The sequence below is a fragment of the Paroedura picta genome, chromosome 2 (genome assembly GCF_049243985.1).
Source record: "Paroedura picta isolate Pp20150507F chromosome 2, Ppicta_v3.0, whole genome shotgun sequence".
Classification (NCBI taxonomy): domain Eukaryota; kingdom Metazoa; phylum Chordata; class Lepidosauria; order Squamata; family Gekkonidae; genus Paroedura; species Paroedura picta.
This window is the reverse complement of record NC_135370.1, coordinates 122,903,120-122,925,384: the sequence shown is the minus strand read 5'-3', so window position 1 is coordinate 122,925,384 and position 22,265 is coordinate 122,903,120. Positions and strand designations below refer to the sequence as shown.

General features: G+C 46.2%; 1 protein-coding gene across 7 annotated transcripts in view; it reads right to left on the bottom strand.

Moving 5' to 3' along the window:
- The window catches only part of DGKZ (diacylglycerol kinase zeta), a 151,080-nt gene that overhangs the window by 112,860 nt on the left and 15,955 nt on the right, over positions 1-22,265 (bottom strand). For 3 of the 7 annotated variants that reach the window (XM_077322334.1, XM_077322325.1, XM_077322326.1), the window contains exon 1: positions 6,104-6,558. The exons of 1 other annotated variant lie outside the window; for it this stretch is intronic. In XM_077322334.1, the coding sequence (XP_077178449.1) occupies positions 6,104-6,282 (179 nt within the window). In that variant the 5' untranslated portion in view covers positions 6,283-6,558. Of the gene's footprint in view, positions 1-6,103; positions 6,559-13,299; positions 13,749-22,265 lie in introns of those variants that run through there. 3 more of the 7 variants (XM_077322327.1, XM_077322333.1, XM_077322318.1) reach the window with 3 other exon arrangements.

The window sequence follows — 22,265 nt, the reverse complement described above, 5'->3', positions numbered from 1 at the left end:
TATAGCTAAAATTGGATTAAAGCAGTTTGTAAGACCTGTGAACAGCAGCAAATTAGCATACTAATAAGAGAGTTAAATAGATATGAGAACCAAGTTTGAGTCCAGTGACACCTTTAAGACCAACAAACTTTAATTCTGGGTATGAGAACTTATACCTTGAATAAAACTTTGCTGGTCTTCAAAGTGCCACTGGACTCAAACCTTGCTCTGCTGCTTCAGACCAACCGTTACCCACATGAATCTAGCTTCCTGTGAAAAGTACTACAAGGACAGAGGGTTGATTTGAAGTGCATCATCAGAGCCAGAAACCAGTGTGCTGGATCGGCATTACACTCACACCCTATACCTGCGGTGTTTCTGCCCCAATCCCCCATCCAATATTTTAATTTGGGAATGTTGTTGTTATGTGCGAAGTCGTGTCTGACCCATCGCGACCCCATGGACAATGATCCTCCAGGCCTTCCTGTCCTCTACCATTCCCCGGAGTCCATTTAAGTTTGCACTGACTGCTTCAGTGACTCCATCCAGCCACCTCATTCTCTGTCGTCCCCTTCTTCTTTTGCCCTCGATCGCTCCCAGCATTAGGCTCTTCTCCAGGGAGTCCTTCCTTCTCATGAGGTGGCCAAAGTATTTGAGTTTCATCTTCAGGATCTGGCCTTCTAAAGAGCAGTCAGGGTTGATCTCCTCTAGGGCTGACCGGTTTGTTTGCCTTGCAGTCCAAGGGACTCGCAAGAGTCTTCTCCAGCACCAGAGTTCAAAAGCCTCAATTCTTTGACGCTCGGCCTTCCTTATGGTCCAACTTTCGCAGCCATACATTGCAACTGGGAATACCGTAGCCTTGAGTAAACACACTTTTGTTGGCAGGGTGATGTCTCTGCTTTTTAGGATGCTGTCTAGATTTGCCATAGCTTTCCTCCCCTGGAGCAAGCGTCTTTTAATTTCTTTGCTGCAGTCCCCATCTGCAGTGATCTTGGAGCCCAGGAAAATAAAATCTGTCACTATCTCAATTTCTTCCCCATCTAGGCATAAATTCTACAATAACAATTCAGAGATCACTCTATGCTTCAACCAGACTTTTATGAAACCTTTTTTTTTATGACCCTGGAAGGGTTTCCCAAATCAGTGGGAGTTAATTCTTTTACATATAGTTTTTAATTTGTTAAGCATTTATTATGTGATATGACCATATATAGTCATGTTAGCTCCCCCTCCCAAAATGGCGAATGACAGGTCTGGAGGGGGTGGGAAGGGGAGGGGCACAGCTATGCTTCCTAACCATATTCTGCATGATTGCCCCACTTCTGGGGTTTCTCAGGGCCTGAAGAATGTTTCAGGAATTTCTCAATGGTGAAATAGTTGAGAAAGGCTGGCTTAAACAGTGATCAATGTGGTTACACATGAAGCTGGCCAGCAGCCACCGTGGCTTCCACCTAGCCCCATCACTTGCCATTACATATTGTGGACAGCCTAATCAGACACCATAGCACTGTCTTCTGCAGCTCTAATTACATCCCTGAGGCTGAAATTACAGCTTACTTCCAATCTATACCGATAGCTTCCCACGCAGAGATCACCGTTCAGCTCAGGCAGGCAACACTTGCATGGCACAACATGAAACATGTTTCTCTTTAGAGAACAGCATGGCCTTTCTCCACCTCCAGCACCGCAGATATCCTGGTCCTGGGAGAGCACCTGCTCAGACAGTATGTTTTACAGCTGCCACCCATGCACAGAAACTCATTCTTGAGAGCACTCCCTCAATTCACATTAACTTCAAAAGGGCAATCTGGATTAAAAGGGATGTCCAGTTATGAAAAGTGAAAGTAAGGCTGAACAGGGCAAGACAGAAGGGGAAAAAATCTATAGCTATGCTATATGAAATGAGTATCCAGCTCTTTGTCATTGGCTTTATCTCTTTTAGCTGACCCTGGCAAGTATCTGGATGGGAGACCTCCAAGGATTTGCATGGAGTTCCTCCAAGGAACACCAAGGGTCATGATGCAGAGGCAGCCAATGGCAAACCACCTCCGAACATCCCTTGCCTGCCTTCCAAACAATCCTCGGATCTCCTGGCTACACCACACATACCATTTGATAAATAAATAAGAAATACTACAAGGATTTCCCAATCCTATGGTTTAGAGCTGTTTTTCCTTCAGCCTCCAAAAGGTGTCACATTTTAGACAGACTATGTTTTGCCACCTGTACAGATCAAAAGAAACATACCACCTCTAAGCACCAAAGCACCAACACTGGCTTTGCTGACATACTCTGCATGCCCACCCCTCCAACTGAAAAGAGTTTTAATACTTTCTGTAACAGGGGAAAGTCCTCTAAGTGCTATTCTTTAAAAACTCCCACCACAACTGAACCTGTTCTTCTGGTTTTAGCATTTGCTTCTCCAAATCGCCCTTTCATGCTGGATTTGTGCTGTGACAAACAATAAGAAAAACACATTGCCTGTGTGCCCCACCCCATGTCTGCTCCTGAATCGTATCTATTGTGCAGAGAAATCAGCAGAACAGCACAGTACCAAATGCCACCTATCCATGAACATCTAGCGGTCTTTTCAGACCTCGCCTTCAAGGCACCTTAAGGCTTGTTAAGTTTCATGCAGATGGTTTAATCCAAAGCAATGTGTCATTTCCTGGTTGGCCTCAACGTAAGCCTGGTGGCAGAGCTCTGTCTTTCAGGCCCAGCAGTACTGGGGAGCTCATTCCACCAGGCAGGAGCCACGGCCGAGAAGGCCCTGGCTGTGACATATTTCTCTAGGGCTAGGGATCCTTAGCCAGTTGGTATTACTGGATCTCATATTCAGATATGCAGGGCCCAGACTACATACGGCCTTAAAGATTAAAAATAAAACCTTGACCCAAATATGGAACTTGACCAGTAGCCATGCAGCTACTGCAACACTGGTCTTATGTGAGCTCCTCTCCAAGGTGTCTGTGTGACAGCCTCAGCAGCTGCATTTTGAACGAGCTTGAGTTTCCGGAGCAGGGGTAGGCTTGTGTACAGCGAGTTGCATTAATCAAGTCTGGAGATGACTGTTGCATGGATCACAGTGGCTAGGTGCTCACTAGAGCACTAGTAACTTGGCATAGGTGGGAAAACACCACCTGAACTACCCTTGTGGCTTGAGCCCATCATCAAGGAGGCGTCAAAGATCACTCCCAGGTTTCTGGTGGACTGTGCTTTCTGGTCTGGTCACTCCCTTCCAAGCCAGAGGACCTCCGTCTGTGAAGGGTTACGTTTGCTTTAAGCCACTCCATTACTGCCTCCAGACACTGGACCCATGCGATCAGAGGGGCATCTGGCCCATCATCAGAAGCTGGAGCTGGGTGTCATCCATCTATTGGTGGCACCCAAGCCTGAAACTCAGGACTAACTGGGTGAGACAGTGCATAAAGATGTTAAATAATGCTGGGAAAAGAACCCCACAAGGGAGCTGGCAGTAGTGTAACTGATCTTCTCCAATTGCAGCCCTCTATCCTCAGCCTCGGAAAAAAGAGGTAACCCACTGAAGTCCAGTCCCTCTGGTCCCCATGTCAACAAAGTGGCAAGCAAGAAGCTTGAGGTCTACTACAGCAAATGCTGCTGTGAGAACCAGCAACTCTCCATGTTTATCCTTCAAGGAGTTCAGGGACAAATACATAGTTCCCCCCCACACACACACACACACATATACACACACTGTAGCAATCCCCAACCTGTGGGCTGCTAATTGGAGGTGGGCCGCGACTAATTGGAGGTGGGCCGCGAAGGACGCCTTATCCCCCCCCCAGCCCTTTACTTCATCCCCCCCCCCCCGGCCCTTTACAACACACTTCGGGTGTCATTGTCTCCCATCACTCCCAGATGGGACTATCTCGTTGCAGAGAAACAAGCTCAGGGTTCCCATTGATTTGTCATTGTCATGAGTTAAAATTTCCATGAAAATAAAATGTTCCTTATGTTCATTGTTGTGGCGTGTCTGTATCTTATTTTGAAGGGATGTTTAAACATTACCATAGTGATCAGAGAGCGTTAGGGCAGTGGTTGAGAGTAGAGGAGTAAACTACCCCCCCCCCACTGGGCCTCAGTAAAATTGTCAAGCGTTGAGTGGTCCCTGGTGATAAAAAGGTTGGGGACCACTGCACACACTGTATCTTCCCAGTAAGGTTCATGGCTACGTAAGGCTTGAAGCTGGGTCTCTCCTGTCTGAGGTTATCACTCTAGCTACTGCATCAGCTCTCTATACATGTATTCAGGCAGGTATGCTAATTAACATAATCAGAAGAGTGACTGATGTGTGGCCTGTGACTCTTCTAGGGCCTTTCAAACATCATCATATCTTTTCTTCAAAAATTTGCACATCAGCATAGAGCAAGCACAGAGAGGAGCTTCCAAGAATTCAAGACAAAATCCACAAATATTCTGAGACAAGACAAAGGTTTATTCAAGAAAAACAGGCACACACAGAATGATTTTAAAATCCTTTAAAATGCAAGGGTGGATCAAAAAACTCCTTATGGGAGACCACACCCCTATCACCATCCTTGTTGCAAAATATTGTGCAAATTTAATTAGACAACTTAGTATAATTCCCATTATATAGCTTTTACTTTTGTCTGTTTTACTAATTCATTTATTTTTATTTTAAGCTTGTTTTAAAGTTTTTGTTATGGCTGACAAATAATGTAATAAAATTTGATTGGTTGAATGATCCTTCAAAATCCATGTGTCCATACTGCCTCCCCCCCTCCCCACCCACCTGCGGCTCAGACATGTTTGGCTCATACACTTAGTTGGATGCCATTTTAGTTGCAGCAGAAGATATCCATTCTATTAATTTTCAATTTTGTGCACGAAACCTGTTCATGAAAAGTTGCACAACTAAAAGTTGCAAGCAAATGTCTGAATCCAGGTCCTTCTCACAGGTATTTCACTTTGTGCACGACTTGAAGAACACATTTTCCAGCCTCAAAGAAATCAAAGCGCTCTCGACCAGGGCCTTTTTGGCCCTGGCCCCAGCTTGGTGGAACCCTCTGCCTGGCAAGCTCAGGGCCCTACAGGACCTTCAGTAGTTCCACAGAGCCTGTAAAATGAAGTTGTTCCATCAGGTCAAAGGTTGAGGCCTGGGATACATCTGATTTCAGCCGGCCTCCCTGCCTGATTCCCGCCTGGACTCCATCAAGTCAACTCTATTGAAGTTGCCCATCCCTTTTTCCCAGATAAGAGGCAGAATAGGTCAAGCTGTATTGCAGCTATATTTTTAGTTATGGATTTTATTGTATTTTATACATTTATTTTGTATAATAATATAATGTTATTTTATATTTAATTTTAATTTGGAGGTTTTAAATGTTGGTTGTATTTCTGTGTTTTGTAACCCACCCTGAGACCTCGAGGAAGGGCAGGCTAAAAGTCTGAAAATAAATAAAAGGACAAAGTTCTGAGACAACCCTAAGGAAAATGCAGATGGTGAGACTGGTGGTGGAGGAGCTCATGCACCTACTTCTCCATCTCCCATTCAGAAACTCTGCCCAATTCCTTCTAGGATTTCTTTCTGACCCCACCCAGGGATTACTTCATGTCAGGGCCAGGCATGAATCTGTATAGGCTTTGTCATGTAACCTTAGCTTGTATTCTCACACCAGCGGGCGACAAAATCTGGCTACACTGTTGTCAAACTCTTGACAGCAATACTGGGGAGAGGATGACTCCCACTGGAAGGCACTGCGGTTTCACAAGGGACCAACTACACAATGTATACTCAAAGCAATAAAACTTGTGTGCGACGGGGGCGGAAGGCTGTCAGCGGCAGGGACAATCGAACTTTCGACAGCACCAGCGGCACGACGAATCCGGAGTGAACCGCGCCGCCTGCCCCACCACGCACTCTCGGCGGGAGGATCTGCGCCGCTTCTCCGCCCGCACTCGGCGCCCGCCACCCGCGGCAGCCGGGGACCCCCGCCTCGATGGAAGGCGCGCCAGGAGGCTCCGGCGGAGAGCACGGCTACGCGACCAACCAGTCTCAGGCCAGGCGGCCAGTGGCCGGGAAACGATGTCCCGCCGTCACGCAGCCCCCAAGTCCAGCCGAAAGCCCCCCCCCCTCGCTTACCTGCGCCCGAAGAGTTTAAGCCCCGTGAACCGCTTGTGGCTGTGCCGGCGCCCTAGCGCAGGCGCCTTCTCCGCCTCCGGACACATGGAGGTCTCCGAGCTGGCGGACGACGGGGAGCTGGAGCAGGCGGCGGCGGCTCCCTCCTCGCTGCCCTCCTGCTGCTGCTGCTGCTGCTCCATGCCCCTCGCCGCTGGGGAGGCAGCGCTCACCTGCCCCGCTGGGCGCCCGTCATCCCCGCCGGCGAGGACTCGCGCCAGAAAGCAGCGCCCGCCCGCGCCCCGAGCCCATGAAGCGCTTTCCTGCCCCGGCGGGCGCGAGATCGAAGGCGCTGCTGCAGCCCGGGGCTAATCCAGGGCGCCTCTCCCGGGAACAGCGAGCGCGTCACGGCCGGACATGCCCCGGCGGCGACTGTCCGGCTCAGCCTCGGCAGCGGCGCCCGGCCAGCCCCGCGGGGACACTGGAGCCCTGCAGGAAGCGTCAGCACAGCAAGGTAAGCGCCCGAGGACCCCACATAGCTGCCCGGGAAGCTGCCTCCTCGCAGCCCAAACAGCCCAGCAAAGGCGGGCCGGCAGCGCCATCTGCCGTAGGAAGGCGCGCATTGCAGCCCAGCTCGCGTACGGGGGGGGGGGGGGGCGCAAGAGCGGGAAGGAGAAGCGCGCGAAGCACCAATGGGAGGCTGACTGCACGAACGGCACGCGGGAATTCGGGGAGGGCGGAAGCTACTAGCAAGGCCTCCCAGAAAAGATTCTAGAGATCATATGCCTGCCAGGCATCATCAGTAAAACTGTGTTTATTTTATGCATAAAGGTCAGGCATAATTTGAGAACTCCCACCTGAGTAAAGTCCTTGTGATTATGATAAATAAATCTACTCATAATTCTACTCGGATCAATTCAGTGAAGCTTACTCCCAGTAAACTGCTCAAGACTCACTGTAAATCCACTGGAGTCATTGGACTTAAGGTAAAAAGGTAAAGGTAAAGGTATCCCCTGTGCCAGCACCGAGTCATGTCTGACCCTTGGGGTGACGCCCTCTAGCGTTTTCATGGCAGACTCAATACGGGGTGGTTTGCCAGTGCCTTCCCCAGTCATGACCGTTTACCCCCCAGCAGCAAGCTGGGTACTCATTTTACCGACCTCGGAAGGATGGAAGGCTGAGTCAACCTTGAGCCGGCTGCTGGGATTGAACTCCCAACCTCATGAGCAAAGCTTTCAGGCGGCTGCCTTACCACTCTGCGCCACAAGAGGCTCTCATTGGACTTAGAATGATGTAATTCTGCTTAGAACTGCACTGTTAATCATGGCACGGGCATGAACTATAACTATAATAAATTAGGACAGTTTTAGGTTCATCATGACTGGTCCTATAGAATTACTGCTTCCAGTACCTTTTCCAAATGCAGCAAATGCCTTGTATGTGATCTTGAAACAGTTGACTGTTAGGTAATAAGCAGCCACACATATTGGCAGTATTGTCAGGGCCTTTGATATATTGGGATTCTTTCACTGGTAAGCAAAGCTGCATCCTGTGATACTTTTTTCTCTTTCCATCCACAGTGTTTCAGTTTAAGCAGCTCTCTATCAAGTAGCTACCATGAAAATATACAGGTTCCAGAAGGAAAGGGCTGCTTTCAGACTACTGCTTGGAATAATTGATGGGTTAACTTCCTGCTGCTGAACAATAATTGGATCATTAATTGCAAGCAATGTCTTTGGTTACTCACGAAATGAGAAATATCAAGTACTTAAAATTCTCTCTTGGGACTTGCACATTCTCACACTGTTGCTTAGGAATCGTAGTGTGGGGATGCAAGGGAAGGTGCTACATTGGCTGGGCCTCTGTAAACATTTGCCTCTGTATACATTTTGTGCCACTATAACACCTTCCTCCAAGTTCCATGTCTGCCAGCAGGAATCCCTCATAGTGAAGGAGTCTGCAAGAGCTTCTGTCTGTTTCAGGGTTCCAGTGATGGGTTAATTCTGAGCATGCACCAGCAGTCCTTTGAATCCCTGCTATACAAGCACAAAAGCTTGAAATTCTTCTTTTTTTAAAATTGTGAGTAGTGTAATGATTAGATAGCAAGGGAGAATGACTCATGATAAAAATGAATATTTTAAAAAGGGAATTTGCATTATGAGCCCATTATTTTAAGCTTCACAGTATCACTACTCAGAATAGCTTATTTGCAATGAAGCAGACACAACTGTGTCAGCCAAAAGTCTAATTAGCACCAAAGTTACCTTAGTGATGTTCATTTGCCACTGCATGTCTTGTGGGCTCCCTGACAGTAACCCTGTTCATGTTCTGCAGATTCCCACTACTTCTCTGTACCAAGCAGCATAGTGCAAATTTTATGATAGCAACACTGTGGCAGCCACTCTTCTGTTAGTTCTTTTCACTAAGCTGCTATAACTCTTAAACGCCGACAACAATATGGGCAAGTCTGAATGCAAGAAGACCCACAGCATGGCCCTACCCATATTAAAGCAGTTTCAGGTTACATGAAAAATCTGCTCCAATGGTGCACCTTTATTTTATTTATTTTGTGCCTTCTTTACTACCTGGCTGCTTCAGTGTCAGAACTGATCTCATAAAGCCTTCCAGTTTAGCAGGCAATGAAATATCCAGGAACAGCTGAGACTTTTACAGACTGTGCCTCTTGAAGAAGAAAGTGATGTGCTCACATTGCAATTATGGTCAAGAAAAGTAAATAGGGGAAAGGAAAACAGCTTTTAAAATTATTTGCTATGGAAAGTAGGGTACATTGGATTTGAATACATAAACAAATTTGACCACTCAGGGAATTGCGTGAGCAATGAATAAAGCTGGGCAAGGCAGAGATTAGACCCTCAAATTTACTATGGGCAGCAGATAGTTCAAACAGAACTCCTACTCATAGCACATACGGTCCAAGCTGACAGTACAGAGCACAGGCCTGCCCACATGAGCATATGAACACGTTATGTGCTATGAGAGGGCCCGTGGCTCAGTGGTACAGCATCTGATTTGCATGCAGAAAGAGTATTTAAAATATGGACCCCATCATACCTATAGTCCGAAGTAGAACAGTCCCCTTCACAACATTATTCCTTCCTTATTCTGCTGCATAGATCAGATCATGTGAACAGCTGTGTTGGGCTGTTTGTTGCTTAATTGTCTACTTAGGCTTACTTGGGAGTAAACTCATGGACTTACTAGACTCTTCTTTAGAACTCACATTGATCAGATGCTAGTGTCTTATTATGGTAATTTAATGAAGAGACCAAAGAGAATCACCCTTGAGCCCCCCCCCCCCACCTCCCATTGAAAAATCTAGGTTTTCAGAGCATAGAGACTATACAGATACATGCCAAATATGAAAGGGACTGTGGCTCAGTGACAGTCCATCTACATTGTCAGCAGGAGGTGCCAGATTCAATCCCCAGTATCTCCAGTTAAGACCAGGTCGTAGGTGATGTGAGACCCTAGAGAACTGCTGCCATTCCAAGTGCACAATGCTGGCTGAGATAGGCCCATAGGTCTGACTCATCAGGAGGCTGCTGCATATGTATTTAGAAAAGAGACCTTTGTCGGTTACCAGCTTTATGCCTCCCGTGCAGGGTTCAGCTTTTGAGCAATGACGGCGGTGCTATCTAAATTGTGGCTCTGGATAAATATATCTAGTTCCTTATACATACATTTATTCTGTGGGCACTATACCGTCAGGCCCCAAAAAGGAAATACAATGTAGAATGCCAGAGGGTACAGCAATGGGCGTAAGCAAAGATAGCTGTGAAAAGGTATTAGAGAGATTTGTGGAGGACAGGGAGCCAGCGTGTTGTAGAGGTTAAGGGTGGCAGCCTGTATTCTGGAACCGATTCCCCACTCCACATGCACCTTGGGTCAGTCACAGTTCTCCTGGAACTCTCTCAGCCTCACCTCACAGGGTGTCTGTTGTGGAGACTTTTGGGTAGTGAAAAGGGGTATACAAACCAACTCTTCTATCAGTGGCTAACAACTATGGGAATCTTCACCTTCAGAGACAGTAAACCTCTCCCAGGAAGCAACTTTAGGGACGCCTCTGGCCTCTATGCCCTATTGTTGGCCATTGTGTGAGATAGGATGCTGGACTAGATGGACCACTGGTCCATCTTATGTTCTTAAAACTGCTGGCTGGCTCAGAGCAGGCTTCTGCGGTGGAAAACCTGAGCACTGTTTTACTTCTCTCAGTGCCTTCTTGCTCTCTTCCAAGCATGATGCAGAGGAGTCTTGACCATTTTACTCTCAACTGAGCTGAGGGCCTCATGTCAGAGAGAGAGGGCAAGTGAGCATGAAGACATCAAGGGAAGAAGGATGCACAGGCTACCCACTGTTGGGGTCTGCTCTGAGTTTGGAGCCAGCCTTTGGAATGTTCATGGTCCAACCTGAGCAGACGTCTACAGTCGAAAACTGAGGAGGCCTTTCCTTCCTTCACTTCCCTCTTTGCTCTCTCCTCAGCCCAAGACACAGCAGAGATTACTCAGATTCCAGCAAGGAGGCACCACAAAGAAAAGACAGAATTTGTCCACCCTTTCCTGTGCAGCCCTGTTCTTCAGATTAAAAGCTGCTACCCTTGACTACTACACCATGCTGGCACAGAGAGAAGTGCTAACCACTCTGTCCCCTGCAACAATAATGAGATCAACTTGAAGGGAAACTTTAATGATGAGCATTTACGTTTTATTATCCAGCCTAATGAAGAGTTCTGGAGAATTTGAAAGCATGCACACTGCTTTATGTCATGACTCTGACTTGCAAGCCATAGCGGTTCAAACAGTGGTAGGGAGAGGCAACTCCACACACTGGTAATTTAAAAGGTTATCTATTTAATATTAATAGCTGTCTTTTACATTATTGTGTGCATGTGTTTATGGAGTTGGTGCATATGGCCTTTGGTTGACAGTAGTTGTAAATGTGGCCAATCGGGAAATTTTAGGCAGATGACACATTCTAAGTTCATTTCCTAAAAGAACCCGCTGCCCTTTCCTCCAAGCGGCAGGGAGTCAAATGAGAGGAAAGCAAAGGATTTCTCTCTAGTGGTAACAGGAAACATTTGCAAGTGGTAGATATAGCTTTGACAAACTCAAAAACTGAGAGAATATGTTCACATAATGGTCTACACCAAGGGTACACTTGAGCATAACTTTGCAGGGGATGGCAAACTTATTGCTGCTTACCCCAGCCCTTAAGTATTAAATCTCCTTTGATCTGCATTGTTCTCTTCATCTGCACAACCCTACCACAGGCTCTGTTCCTTAGTAAAGACTGTGTCTAGCAGTCCCCAAATATGGTTGCCAGGCTACCTGTGGTGAACACAATGTTAGTTCATGCAACCAGACAGGTATGAAACTCTTCTTATATATTCCACCACAGGAGTAACAACAAGCCCCACCTTCCAATATTACCAGGGAGATGCTGCCCATATAATTTTAAAGCCTTTTAATGTGCCCCCAATACAAATTCATTTTGCTGGAGGCTGAGCACTCCTACTAGGCCACTTCAACAATAGCACTCATTGCAGCCTTTTAAAATGTGCTGGAAAACAAACCTTGCACACACAAGAAAGGCTACCTTCCCCTGCAGCATCATGACACAAATATCATGAATCGTTTTTCAAAGCTTGATCCATAGCTGTGTGTTTCCTTTCTTAGCACTGGAAAGCAAATGTACATTAAAAAATGTAAGACTACAAATAAGCAAAAACCTTTCCCCCTGTCAGCTAATCTTTTCTGCATCCAGGCTACCTCACCTCCATGAGGACAGGATGTTGCATTCTGAACTAGCATAGCTTTAGTGCCAACAGGAAAAAGTAGGATGTTTACATCATCTGGGCTCTTAAGTTCAGAGAATGGGGGGAAAGGGGGGCATTGTCCTGAGAGAATGCAACACCACAGCACATCCACTACTACATGCACTACTAAACTGGAATGAACTCAAGTGTACACTACACAAACTAATTTTCAGGTTGGCCAGCAATGGATTTGCCTTTAGGGCTTGCCTTATTCACTAACATGCAACAAAATTCTGTGCAGTCCTAAACCAAAGACAGAATTCTGTATAGCAAAACCATCATTCTAATTTCTCTTGTATTTACTTTTAAATGCCCTGCTGCTGCCATTTCAGGGTTGACTGAGCTCCTTCCCTTATTTCTCCAGACCATCCCAGTAATCAACAACCGTGTCTGAATTAAGAAATTATTCTACCTATATAAGAATATCTACCAAACAACCATACTCAGATCTCCTTCCTGAGTCACAAGCCTCTATCTGACTGTGACTGTGAGTGAGTGAAAAGGTAGTATGTAAATGGGATGGGATATGGGAAGGGGAGAGCACAGGGTGTGTATGGATGGGCCCCCTCCATGCCATTGCTCCTTCAGAATGTCTCTATTGCCCGTTTCTGTTACAGACACACGCACAGTTTCTCTTTGTCCTAGAGCAAGCATAGAGTTTACTTCCCTGTGGTTTTGGAAGCAAAGCACCAATCTAGCCTGTCCTTTCACTCACCAGGCATGCTATTTACACTCTCCAAGGGAACTTGATTTCACCTAGGAGACCCATACCTGTCCCCTGGAAATGGAAGCAGCTGTCACTTTACCCGCTCAACACACCTCCTTTTCTTTTTCTTTTTTGCAAACAAATGAATTAGTACCAGCTCCTTCCTCCTCCTTGATTTTTCATCTATTGTGCAAAACCTCATTTAAGCTCAGCATAGGTGAGCAGAGAGGGAAATTTACCCCATGAGATTCCCCTGGGGCTGTTATTTGTACTGGAGTGGGGGGGAATCCTCTATTTAGTTTCTACAACACTTTCTGGACAGAAATAAGGATGCCTTTTTGCAGTTTCATCAAAAAACAGACTTCCTGGTGGGAGAAGATCCAGAATTCCTGGAACATCTCTCCCACCCCCTTTGCCCCAAATGTGTTAAAGCCATTGGTATCAGAGGGAGCAGACTGGCTGGCTGCCTAGCCACCCACCTCATTGTCCTACCAGGAGGCCTACCTTTCTCCGCACTCGACAGTGAATGGCCCCAAGGGGAGGAAGGGAGAGGAGGGGACAACATGGCAAAGGCCTTTCCCTCCACAATAGCAGGATGTAAACAAGAGCTCTCTGTGCTAGAGATCAGGGCGTCAGTCCAGACAGCAAAGGAAATTCCCTCAGTCCCAGCCCGGCCAGTACCTTGTTCTGGTGGGTCTCCCTGGGGGGCTGCGCGGGACATTCCAAGACCGGTGCCACCACATCTGCTTCAGATACGGGCAGGTGCTCTTCAGAGCACCTCGGGCTCCTGCGCCTTCTTCCTTCCCGCGTGGCTGGGCTGCGGAGTCATCCCCAGGACAGGCTCTCGCCGGCTCCCTGCCATCGGGGCTGCGACGGGGCAGTGGCTTTGTTCGCGCTTTCCTCCCGGTTCCTCTTTTTGATGCGCTTCCTGAAAGGGTAGCTAAGAGTAGCGCAGTCCCACGCGGTGTTCAAAACAACACCCACACCCACACCCTGTGCTGTCCCCGGGCCCAAGGGGCTCTCTGGTCGCCAAGCGCGGAGAGCCGGCCAGCGGCACAACACAAGCCTCGGCTCTCGCCGGAGCCAGGAGGGACAAGTCACTGCGAGGGAGGAAAGTTTCCCCCACGGGAAGCCAGCAGAGGGAACCCGACGCGTCCGCCGCCGCCGCCGCCGTCCCGCTCGCTGGAAGCAGGAGGCCCGCTAGAGATGTTCGAGGGCCCCGGTCACAGTCGAGGAGGAAAAAAGTCGAGGCAGCAGGAAAAACAACGCCACGGGGCCAGGAACAATGGCGCTTCCCCTCCGAGCTAGGAAGTGCCTCTTCTTTGCACGGGCTGCCCTGCAGCTAAAGAAAGGAGCCGGCAGTTTGGCATTCTAATGTATTGAGGACTAATTGTCTTTTCTTTTGGCAGCCATGCAAGGTAGGCCTCCGTTGGTCCCGTGTGACACGTAAGGAAACTGAGGTCAAAAGATGGCAACTCGTTGGGATGCACAAAGGCCATTGGACTGGCTCCCAAGGGAGTCTCATAGATCGAATTACAACATCCCACATTATTTCTCACTGGGGCAGACAGATGCAATGCAAAACTGAGATTTGCATACTATGCTGCAGCTGTTTAATCCACCAGGATGGCAAGTATTTGCAGTCTTAGTCATTTCCCTCCCTCTGAAAAAAATGTCAGTAAGTTCTAGAAATGTATACCTAAAGTTTGAAAAAATCCCCCCCCCCAATATTTCAACTCCCTCAGGGATGCCAAAGTATGTAACTGAAGGGAGGATGTTACAGTGGGGTGAGGGATTTTCCCAAGCTGGCAAATCTAAATTACAGTATCACCTCTTCTGGATGGATTTTGTAAAGCAGACATGGCATAACAGAAACAGTAATGTAATACTTTATTATGAACTATTAACGTGTCAGGGACTAGCAAAGCAATCTTTCACTTTCCCTATGCCTTCTTAAACTTAAGCCTTGCCCCAGTATCCAGCATTTTCCAATCATGTCACAGGAAAATCACAAGGGCTCTGTGACTTCAAAGCCCTTGGAGGAACTGAAAGTACTAAGACCAGTCATTGGGACTACAGGTCACGTCTAAAAGTAGAAGGTGGGGGGTGGGGGGATCTAACCAGCATGATATCATCTGAGGGACAGATCGTATGATCATATAGTTCCTCCTTCTCCTGGATTCAAGCACTAAAATTACCACTCCAGACCACGCCAGAATGATGCACAAAGAAAAATCTCTGTTTTACAATTAAGAATTTACGCAGCACCTTTCCCATGTTGACTTACATAAGGAAATCCATGCAGATGAGGTGATGATTGGCCAATATTTGGCCTCATAATTCCCAGGAAAAAAGAGAGTGGGTATATTTAGCATTTAAAGCCATCTTATTATCCTGGCTCTTTGAACTAAAACTTAGAATCTATCAAAATATCCAGAAAATTCTATTTTTAAAAACAACAACCACCCTACTTTAAAGAAGATTTTCTGCAAGCCATTCAGTCACAGCACTCATCTAGCCAAACACAGTTTGGAATACAAAGGCTTCACTCAGCTATACCCCACAATTTTGTGACCTTTCCCCAAAGCTTCAGAGGCCCCAGCCTTTCATTATACAACCAGACTACCAAATATATCTAAAAGTCTCCCATAATCATAGAATCATAGGGAACTCATGGGTCATCTAGTCCGACCCCCCACACTATGCAGGACACTCACATCCCTATCACTCATCTTCTGTAACCTGCCACCCCCTTAAGTCTTCACAGAATCAGTCTCTCTGTCAGATGGCTATCTGGACTCTGTTTAAAAATTCCCAAAGATGGAGAACCCACTACCTCCCGAGGAAGCCTGTTCCACTGAGAAACCGCTCTAACCGTCAGGAACTTCTTCCTGATGTTTAGATGGAATTTCTTTTGAATTAATTTCATCCTATTGGTCCCGGTCCTTTCCTCTGGGGCAAGAAAGAACAGCTCTGCTCCATCCCCTTTTAAATACTCAAAGAAGGTTATTAGAACCCCTCTCAGTCATCTCCTCTCCAGGCTAAACAGACCAAGCTCCCCCAACCTTTCCTTATACGTCTTGGTCTCCAAATCTCTCACCATCATAGTTGCTCTCCTCTGGACACACTCCAGTTTTGTCTACATCCTTCTTCAACTGTGGTGCCCAAAATTGAACACAGTACTCCAAGTGAGGCCGAACCAGAGCGGTCCCCAAAATCTCATTTGCCTTTTTAGCCACCGAGTCATGTTCAATGTATGGTCTACTAAGACTCCTAGATCCTTTTTGCACATACTACTGCCAAGAAAAGCCTCCCCCACCCTATATTGGTGTATATTGTTTTTCCTACCTAAATACAGAACTTTACATTTGTTCCTATTGAATTTCATTTTATTCAGTTTAGCCCACTTCTTGAGCCTATCAAGATCATCCTGTATTCTGATTCTGTCTTTGCTTGTGTTTTCTACCCATCCCAGTTTAGTATTATCTGCACATTTAATAAGTACCTCCTCTAATCCCTCATCCAAATCATTTATAAATATATGTTGAACAACACAGGCCCCAGGACAGATCACTGGGGTGCTCCATTTGTCACTCTTCTCCAAGAGGATGCTGAACCATTAACAAGTACCCTTTGGGTACAATCTGACAACCAGTTATCGATCCACCTGACAGAATTAGGATCACACCACATTTTGCCAACTTGTCAACAAGAATATTATGTGGAACCTTATCAAAAGCTTTAATGATGCACTAGAGTTGTTGTAAAACCTGCAATGGAACATATAAGTGCTGTTTTTCTTTGGTATATTGTATTGTTTTGGGATTAGAGTCTGGTTATTTAGCATAGGTTTGTCCCTAGGTGCACAGCTGAGATGTCTATAACGGATCTTGAGCAGAATTAGGTGGGCCACTGAGCAACATAGGCCCAGGGGGAGGGGGGGCAGAAAGGCACTTTCCAATTGCTCTCTGAGCCTAGGGAGAACAAACATAGCCTACACATTTTTATATGTTAGCTTCTGAGAAGCAGCAGGAAAGTCTCTCCATTGGGGGACAGCCAGAATGCTGCAAGCCAGCAGCTGGAAAGAGAATAGTGGCTAGGGGTGTAGGCTAAGGGATCATCCTTCCAGCCATTTCTGCATTGTTAATTGCTGGGTTGAGCTTCCATTCACTAGGTGGTCCATTCAAACCAGAATGCAAATATGGCCATCACCTGAGGAACTCCCTTTTTGTTACATCAACATCAGAGGTTTCCCAATAAGCCAATCGTGGCTTTTTTGTCAAGAACTAGTATACTTATTAGCAAAGTCTCCAACTCTTTGTCTCACACAGCTAATCCAAACATGTAGCCTTAGAAACTAATCACCCAAACCTGGTCCCAGGATACATGTTTGATTATAAAAACACCCTGCTTGGTTCAGTCTCTAGCATACTGTGGTGACTTGTTCTTCGCTGCTTTCCTATGTTCCCTTGTTCTTCGCTGCTTTCCTATGCAAACCTCCCTGTTGATGGTAGGTATTCAAGCCTTTATTGACCCCAACATTTAGTCTTTTTTCACACCATCTCAACCCTTTATTTTATTCTGTATGCTTGATAGTTTAACTACTGTGAATGTGTATTAGGGACTTTTTATTTTGTTTTTCAATAAAATAATTTTTATCAATTTCCAAAGTATGCCTCTGCCTGACATTTCTGGCTAGATTCCCTTACCCCCATATAAACAGGTAGAGTATTCTCACTCATGACCACCTGCTGTAAAGCAATGTCTCCTAGAACTGCTAACTCTCCCATCAGAAATCCAGGAGACCTCCTGTAAACTTGCTAAGTTGCTGCAGAGACAAACAGTCCTGACTGTACTAGAGAACTTCAAAGCTTGAGTGCCTTCATGATGCTTCATGATGCTACTTGGCAACAGGTGAGGGAGGAATGGCCCTCCCTGCTCTCATTGCCCTGCTATCCCCCAATTTCATACGACTTGCTCTGAACGTCTGTAATAAAGTTTGAACTGAACCCTGCTCTCCCCCACCCACAGTTAACAATCTGACATTGGTCTACTCTAGATGAAACTTGACTGGCTGAGGCACAGCTTTTCATATGTTCTTAAGTACATCCTCTTCCATTACAATAAGGAAGGATGTTATAATGCTGGCTCGATTGTAGCAGAATTCTAGCACAAAGCGAAAAGTATCGCCTTTAAAATCATCTGCAAAGTTCCTGCAAGTCTGCTTGTGAAAAATGGCTTTTCATACCATTGATTGTGATATCTTTATGGATCAGCTTTCCGACTGAGATTGGAAGAAAAAGAGGAGTTAGGATTTATACCCCACTTTTCTCTACTGTTAGAAGTCTCATTTGGACATGTTTTAATGTGCTTACAGTACATTTCTTTCTACACATCTAATTGGCTCCAAATAAAGGGCCATGTGTAGTACTTCAGCACAGTCACCTTCCATATAATTGACATGACCTAATGGAACCAATGGAGACCAGCATGAATTATGCAGTCTGTACTGTGCATGCTGTGGGTATCCCAAGAGACAAAGCAACTGTTTTTCAGCACTTCGTGTGTTCTTATTATGGGCTGTAACACTGAATATATGGAAAATAGAAAGATATCCTATACACACAGCTTGCAGAGGTTTACTGTAACTGACACAGGGAATGTACATTCTCACTTGTTCATAGTTTTTGTAGTGTACTCCTGTAAATCCACCATGACAGAAGGCTTTTCCACATGTTTCCCCTCACCACCAGTACTCTCCATAGTACTTTGGCTTATCCCCTGATTTCTGTACATTTTTCTGCCTTTAGTTTTCTCTCCACCCTCAAACCCCCCCCCAGTAGTCTTCCATTTCTTTTGAGATCACTTTTACCCCAGTACTTTTCTTGAAGCCAATTTTGAATCACCTTTATTGTCACATGAAATATTTGTTGGTTTTCTTTGTCCCATCCACTCTCATATACCTCCTGGCCACTTTTCAATTATTGGACTGTAATCATTGTTGAACTAGTCCCTCCTTTCTCCCCAGCTCTGTAGACAAATGTTTTCATTTTTTAAGTAGCACTAAAATATTGATATACTGCTGTGATTATATATCTAGTGGGTTTGTTGACCTCCCAGCTTTCATTTATAAAATGACCTCCCCTTGCAAATATATAAGGGGGGAACGTATATAGCAGTGTATCAATGTTTTAGTGGCATTTTTTCAAGAAAATGCAACCATGAACATGCAAACATGAAAAGGGTAATGTGGTGTGACAACAGCACCCTCCCTTGAAAATCCTGATTATTTAAGGCATATCTGGAAGATAATAAACTGACTCCTCAACTCTGAAAATGCAGAAGAAGGGCAGAACGGTTCTGGAAGAACTCTGTTCAGACCAATTCCAAAGTTTATGGATTGACTTCCACGAAAATCAGGAGTAAATCAAGGTGTAGAAAAGCTTAGAGTTTCTCTTGGTTTATTACAGTAATAACTTAGAATTGATCTAGCACAGAAATACAGGTTCAAGTTTCTACCAGCTCCAACTGGAAAAGTAAGTACCTGGGAGTAGAGGTGAGGCAGTCATGCTTGGCTTGACAGTATGTGAACTGAACATATGGCGTTTGAGGCCAAGGTGGTTGTAATGGTGAAGACAGGAAACACATGAATGGGCCCAAGCTGCTATCTGTGGCACTTGGATAAATACATTTCTACTATTGACTAAAGCCATTTCAGTCCTACAAGTGGAATCCCTACACTTTCAAAAATGGAAGCTACACGGACTCAACTGTAAGCTATATTCATCCTGCCCTGTGACCTAAGCAAAGATCTCTTTAGAAAGAAAAAGCCACTGTGGTGTAGTGGAGGAGAGGTATCAGACTCATTTGTTACAATCTGACATAAATGTGAATCTTTTGGGCCGGGCCATGTGTGCTGCAACTCTGAAGGCTCTTTCTCAGGTTGCCACCCATCTAGCTTCAAATGGTGAGGGCAACTGAAGAAGGGCCCCTGAAGCTGTCCGAAGTATGCAGGTAGGATCATGAAGGAGTAGGCAGCCCTTCAGGTATGTTGGTCCCAAACCACAGAGGGCTTTAATGGGTCAATACCAGCCCCCTGAATTGAACCCAGAAGCAAATTGGAGGCCAGTGTAGATGGAACAAAACTGGAGTGACATAATCACTAACAGGACATTCTAGTCAACCCTCTAGCAGCAGCATGCTATACCAGCTGTAGTTTCTATGCAGTCTTCACGGGCATCCTACATACAGCACATTGTAGTGATCTAGATTATGGCTGAAGACACTTCTTGAGAAAACTAGTCCAGCATTTATGTCTAATCACAGAGTTCTGATCTTAACTGCATGCTTTCAATAAGATTCTAGCTGAGTTGGCTTCTATGGAGTTTGTAAATATAGCATGATTAGAGATAGAGACTAGGTCAGCTGACAGAACCAACGAGCACATATTTTAGAAATCCCTTTGCTCCTTTCCCAAAACAACCAGGATGTTTAGGAAACTGACCTTTCCCAATTGGCATAGCATTGAAGAAACACTAGTATTAATAATATGTAGCTGTGGGGTGGGGGTGGAGGGAGAATGGAGGCTGGCTGGACATGCTCTGCCACGGTTGCAGCACTGGCCCTGGCAGCCCAGTTCCCATGGTTGGGCTGCTGCACTCCAAGCCCTCTGGCCCATTGTGGAGTGGAGGAAGCTAGCCAGCCTTGCTCTGTGGTGCTGCAGGCACACACTGGGCTGCTGAACTCCGGGCCTCTTGCCTGCCTGGAAGTGGGGGGAAGCCAGCCAGCTGTGCTCTGTGGTGCCACACCGGCCAAGTGGCCTGGCTCACCGGTTGGGCTGCCATGTTTTGTGGGAGCCCTCCTGCCCACCACCCCTGTGAGAGCCCCTTTTAAAAACCTGCTTTGATACTAGTATCTTGAATAAACCTTTGTTGGTCTTAAAGGTATCACTGGACTCAAACTTTGTTCTGCAGCTTCAGACCAACACGACTACCCACCTGAATGTATGTTCCTTCCTTCATTATGCATCTCCAAATGCTATAAGCAGGAAGCAGTGCCCACCAGCTGGGAGGGGAGGACAGAGCCATATGCAGCTTGGAAAAGAAGAGCAGACTTCTAAGCAAAGGCCAATTGACTGAATGAAGAGGTGGGATTGGCAGGAAGAGAGCACAGCAGAGATGTGTGCCATGTGTTCAATCCCTTGGGCAAAATTCCAGCCAAAGGAAGGAGGAAGCATTTGCAAGTGAAACCATCTGCCAGGGTGGAAGATGAAAAACATGGGGGCGACTACCTTATACTGATCAGAAGCTTAGACTAACTCAAAGGGGAGAAGATCCTGCCCCCTATGTGGACAATGCTAGAGACGCAAAGACACATTTTAAAAGATCGCTAAGGCCTGATGTCCTTCTGGTCAAAAAATGTCCCCCCCCCAAGAGTCCCTGAGGCTTGGTTTAAATGTAACACCCTCTGAGGAAAAGTAGTCACCCATGGGGCTTCATACAGCATCTTGCACAAAGCGGACCAGTTTAGAAGAGACATTGTACAAATGTGGAGTCTCCTAAGAATGTGCTTTTGCCACATCAGCTTTACATTTAAATCTGGGCTCAGCCTGTTCAGTCTGGAGGGGGGCAGTGGAAATTACTACTTTGCTGAACTGAGACTGGCTGGTCCAACCAAGAGTTCCAGATTCTGTCTCCTCCTCCTTTTGAGCATGTATGTATATGTGGATACTTGTAGGGATGCCAGCCTCAAGGTGAGACCTGGGGATCACCTGGAATTACAGCTCATCTCCAGAATACAGAACTCAGTTCCCCTGCAGAAAATGGATGTTTTAGAGGGTGGCCCATATGCCATTGTGCCCCACTATTGTCTGTGACCTCCCCACATCTCTAGAAATTTCCCAAATTAGATCTAGCAGCCCTATCCCCCATCCCCTTCCAGTGGAGACCTGCCAACCCTAGATACTTGGCTCTAATTCCTCAGATTACCTTGTGCCATGACCTAATGACACTCCCATCCTACAGCAATGTCCAGTCATCACTTACTAGGTCAGCCTTTTCCAACCTTTTGACCATGGAGGTACTGCTGAAATATTTTTTCACGCTTCGAAATACCAGGAACTGATGTCAGCTGACCATGCCTCCCTGTGATACACCTCCCCCCAAGTAAGAGGAACCTTGGCTGGCAAAGGTTAAAGCCTAGGGCCCCTCCCCTTTCCACCCCATCCAAGCCCATATTTGGCCACTTTGGGAGGGGAGCAGGTCAACCTGCACAAATAAGAATAAATTAAAAAAAAATAAAAAACCCTCTTTTTCTTTCTTCTTCACTCAGAGCTGTAAATGTCAGGCACAGGGTGGGAGGACTCTCCCCAGCCGCCATTTTGAAAACCCCCACACTGTGGTACCACTGATGGGCCTTCGCAGTGCTGTATACCATGGTTGGGTAACTCTGCAGTAGATGTTCCAAATATTTCAGAATCTACAGCAAGTGCTTGACTGGGACGCTGAGCATGTGAACGTCTCGATTTTAAATTCCTGTTTTTTGTCACTCATCTCAAATCTGTTTGGGGGTCACCAGTGGAACTGGTTTTGAAAACAACAAAAGTAGTGCCAAAGCTGGATGGAGATAAATAAGCTTATTCATGAAGT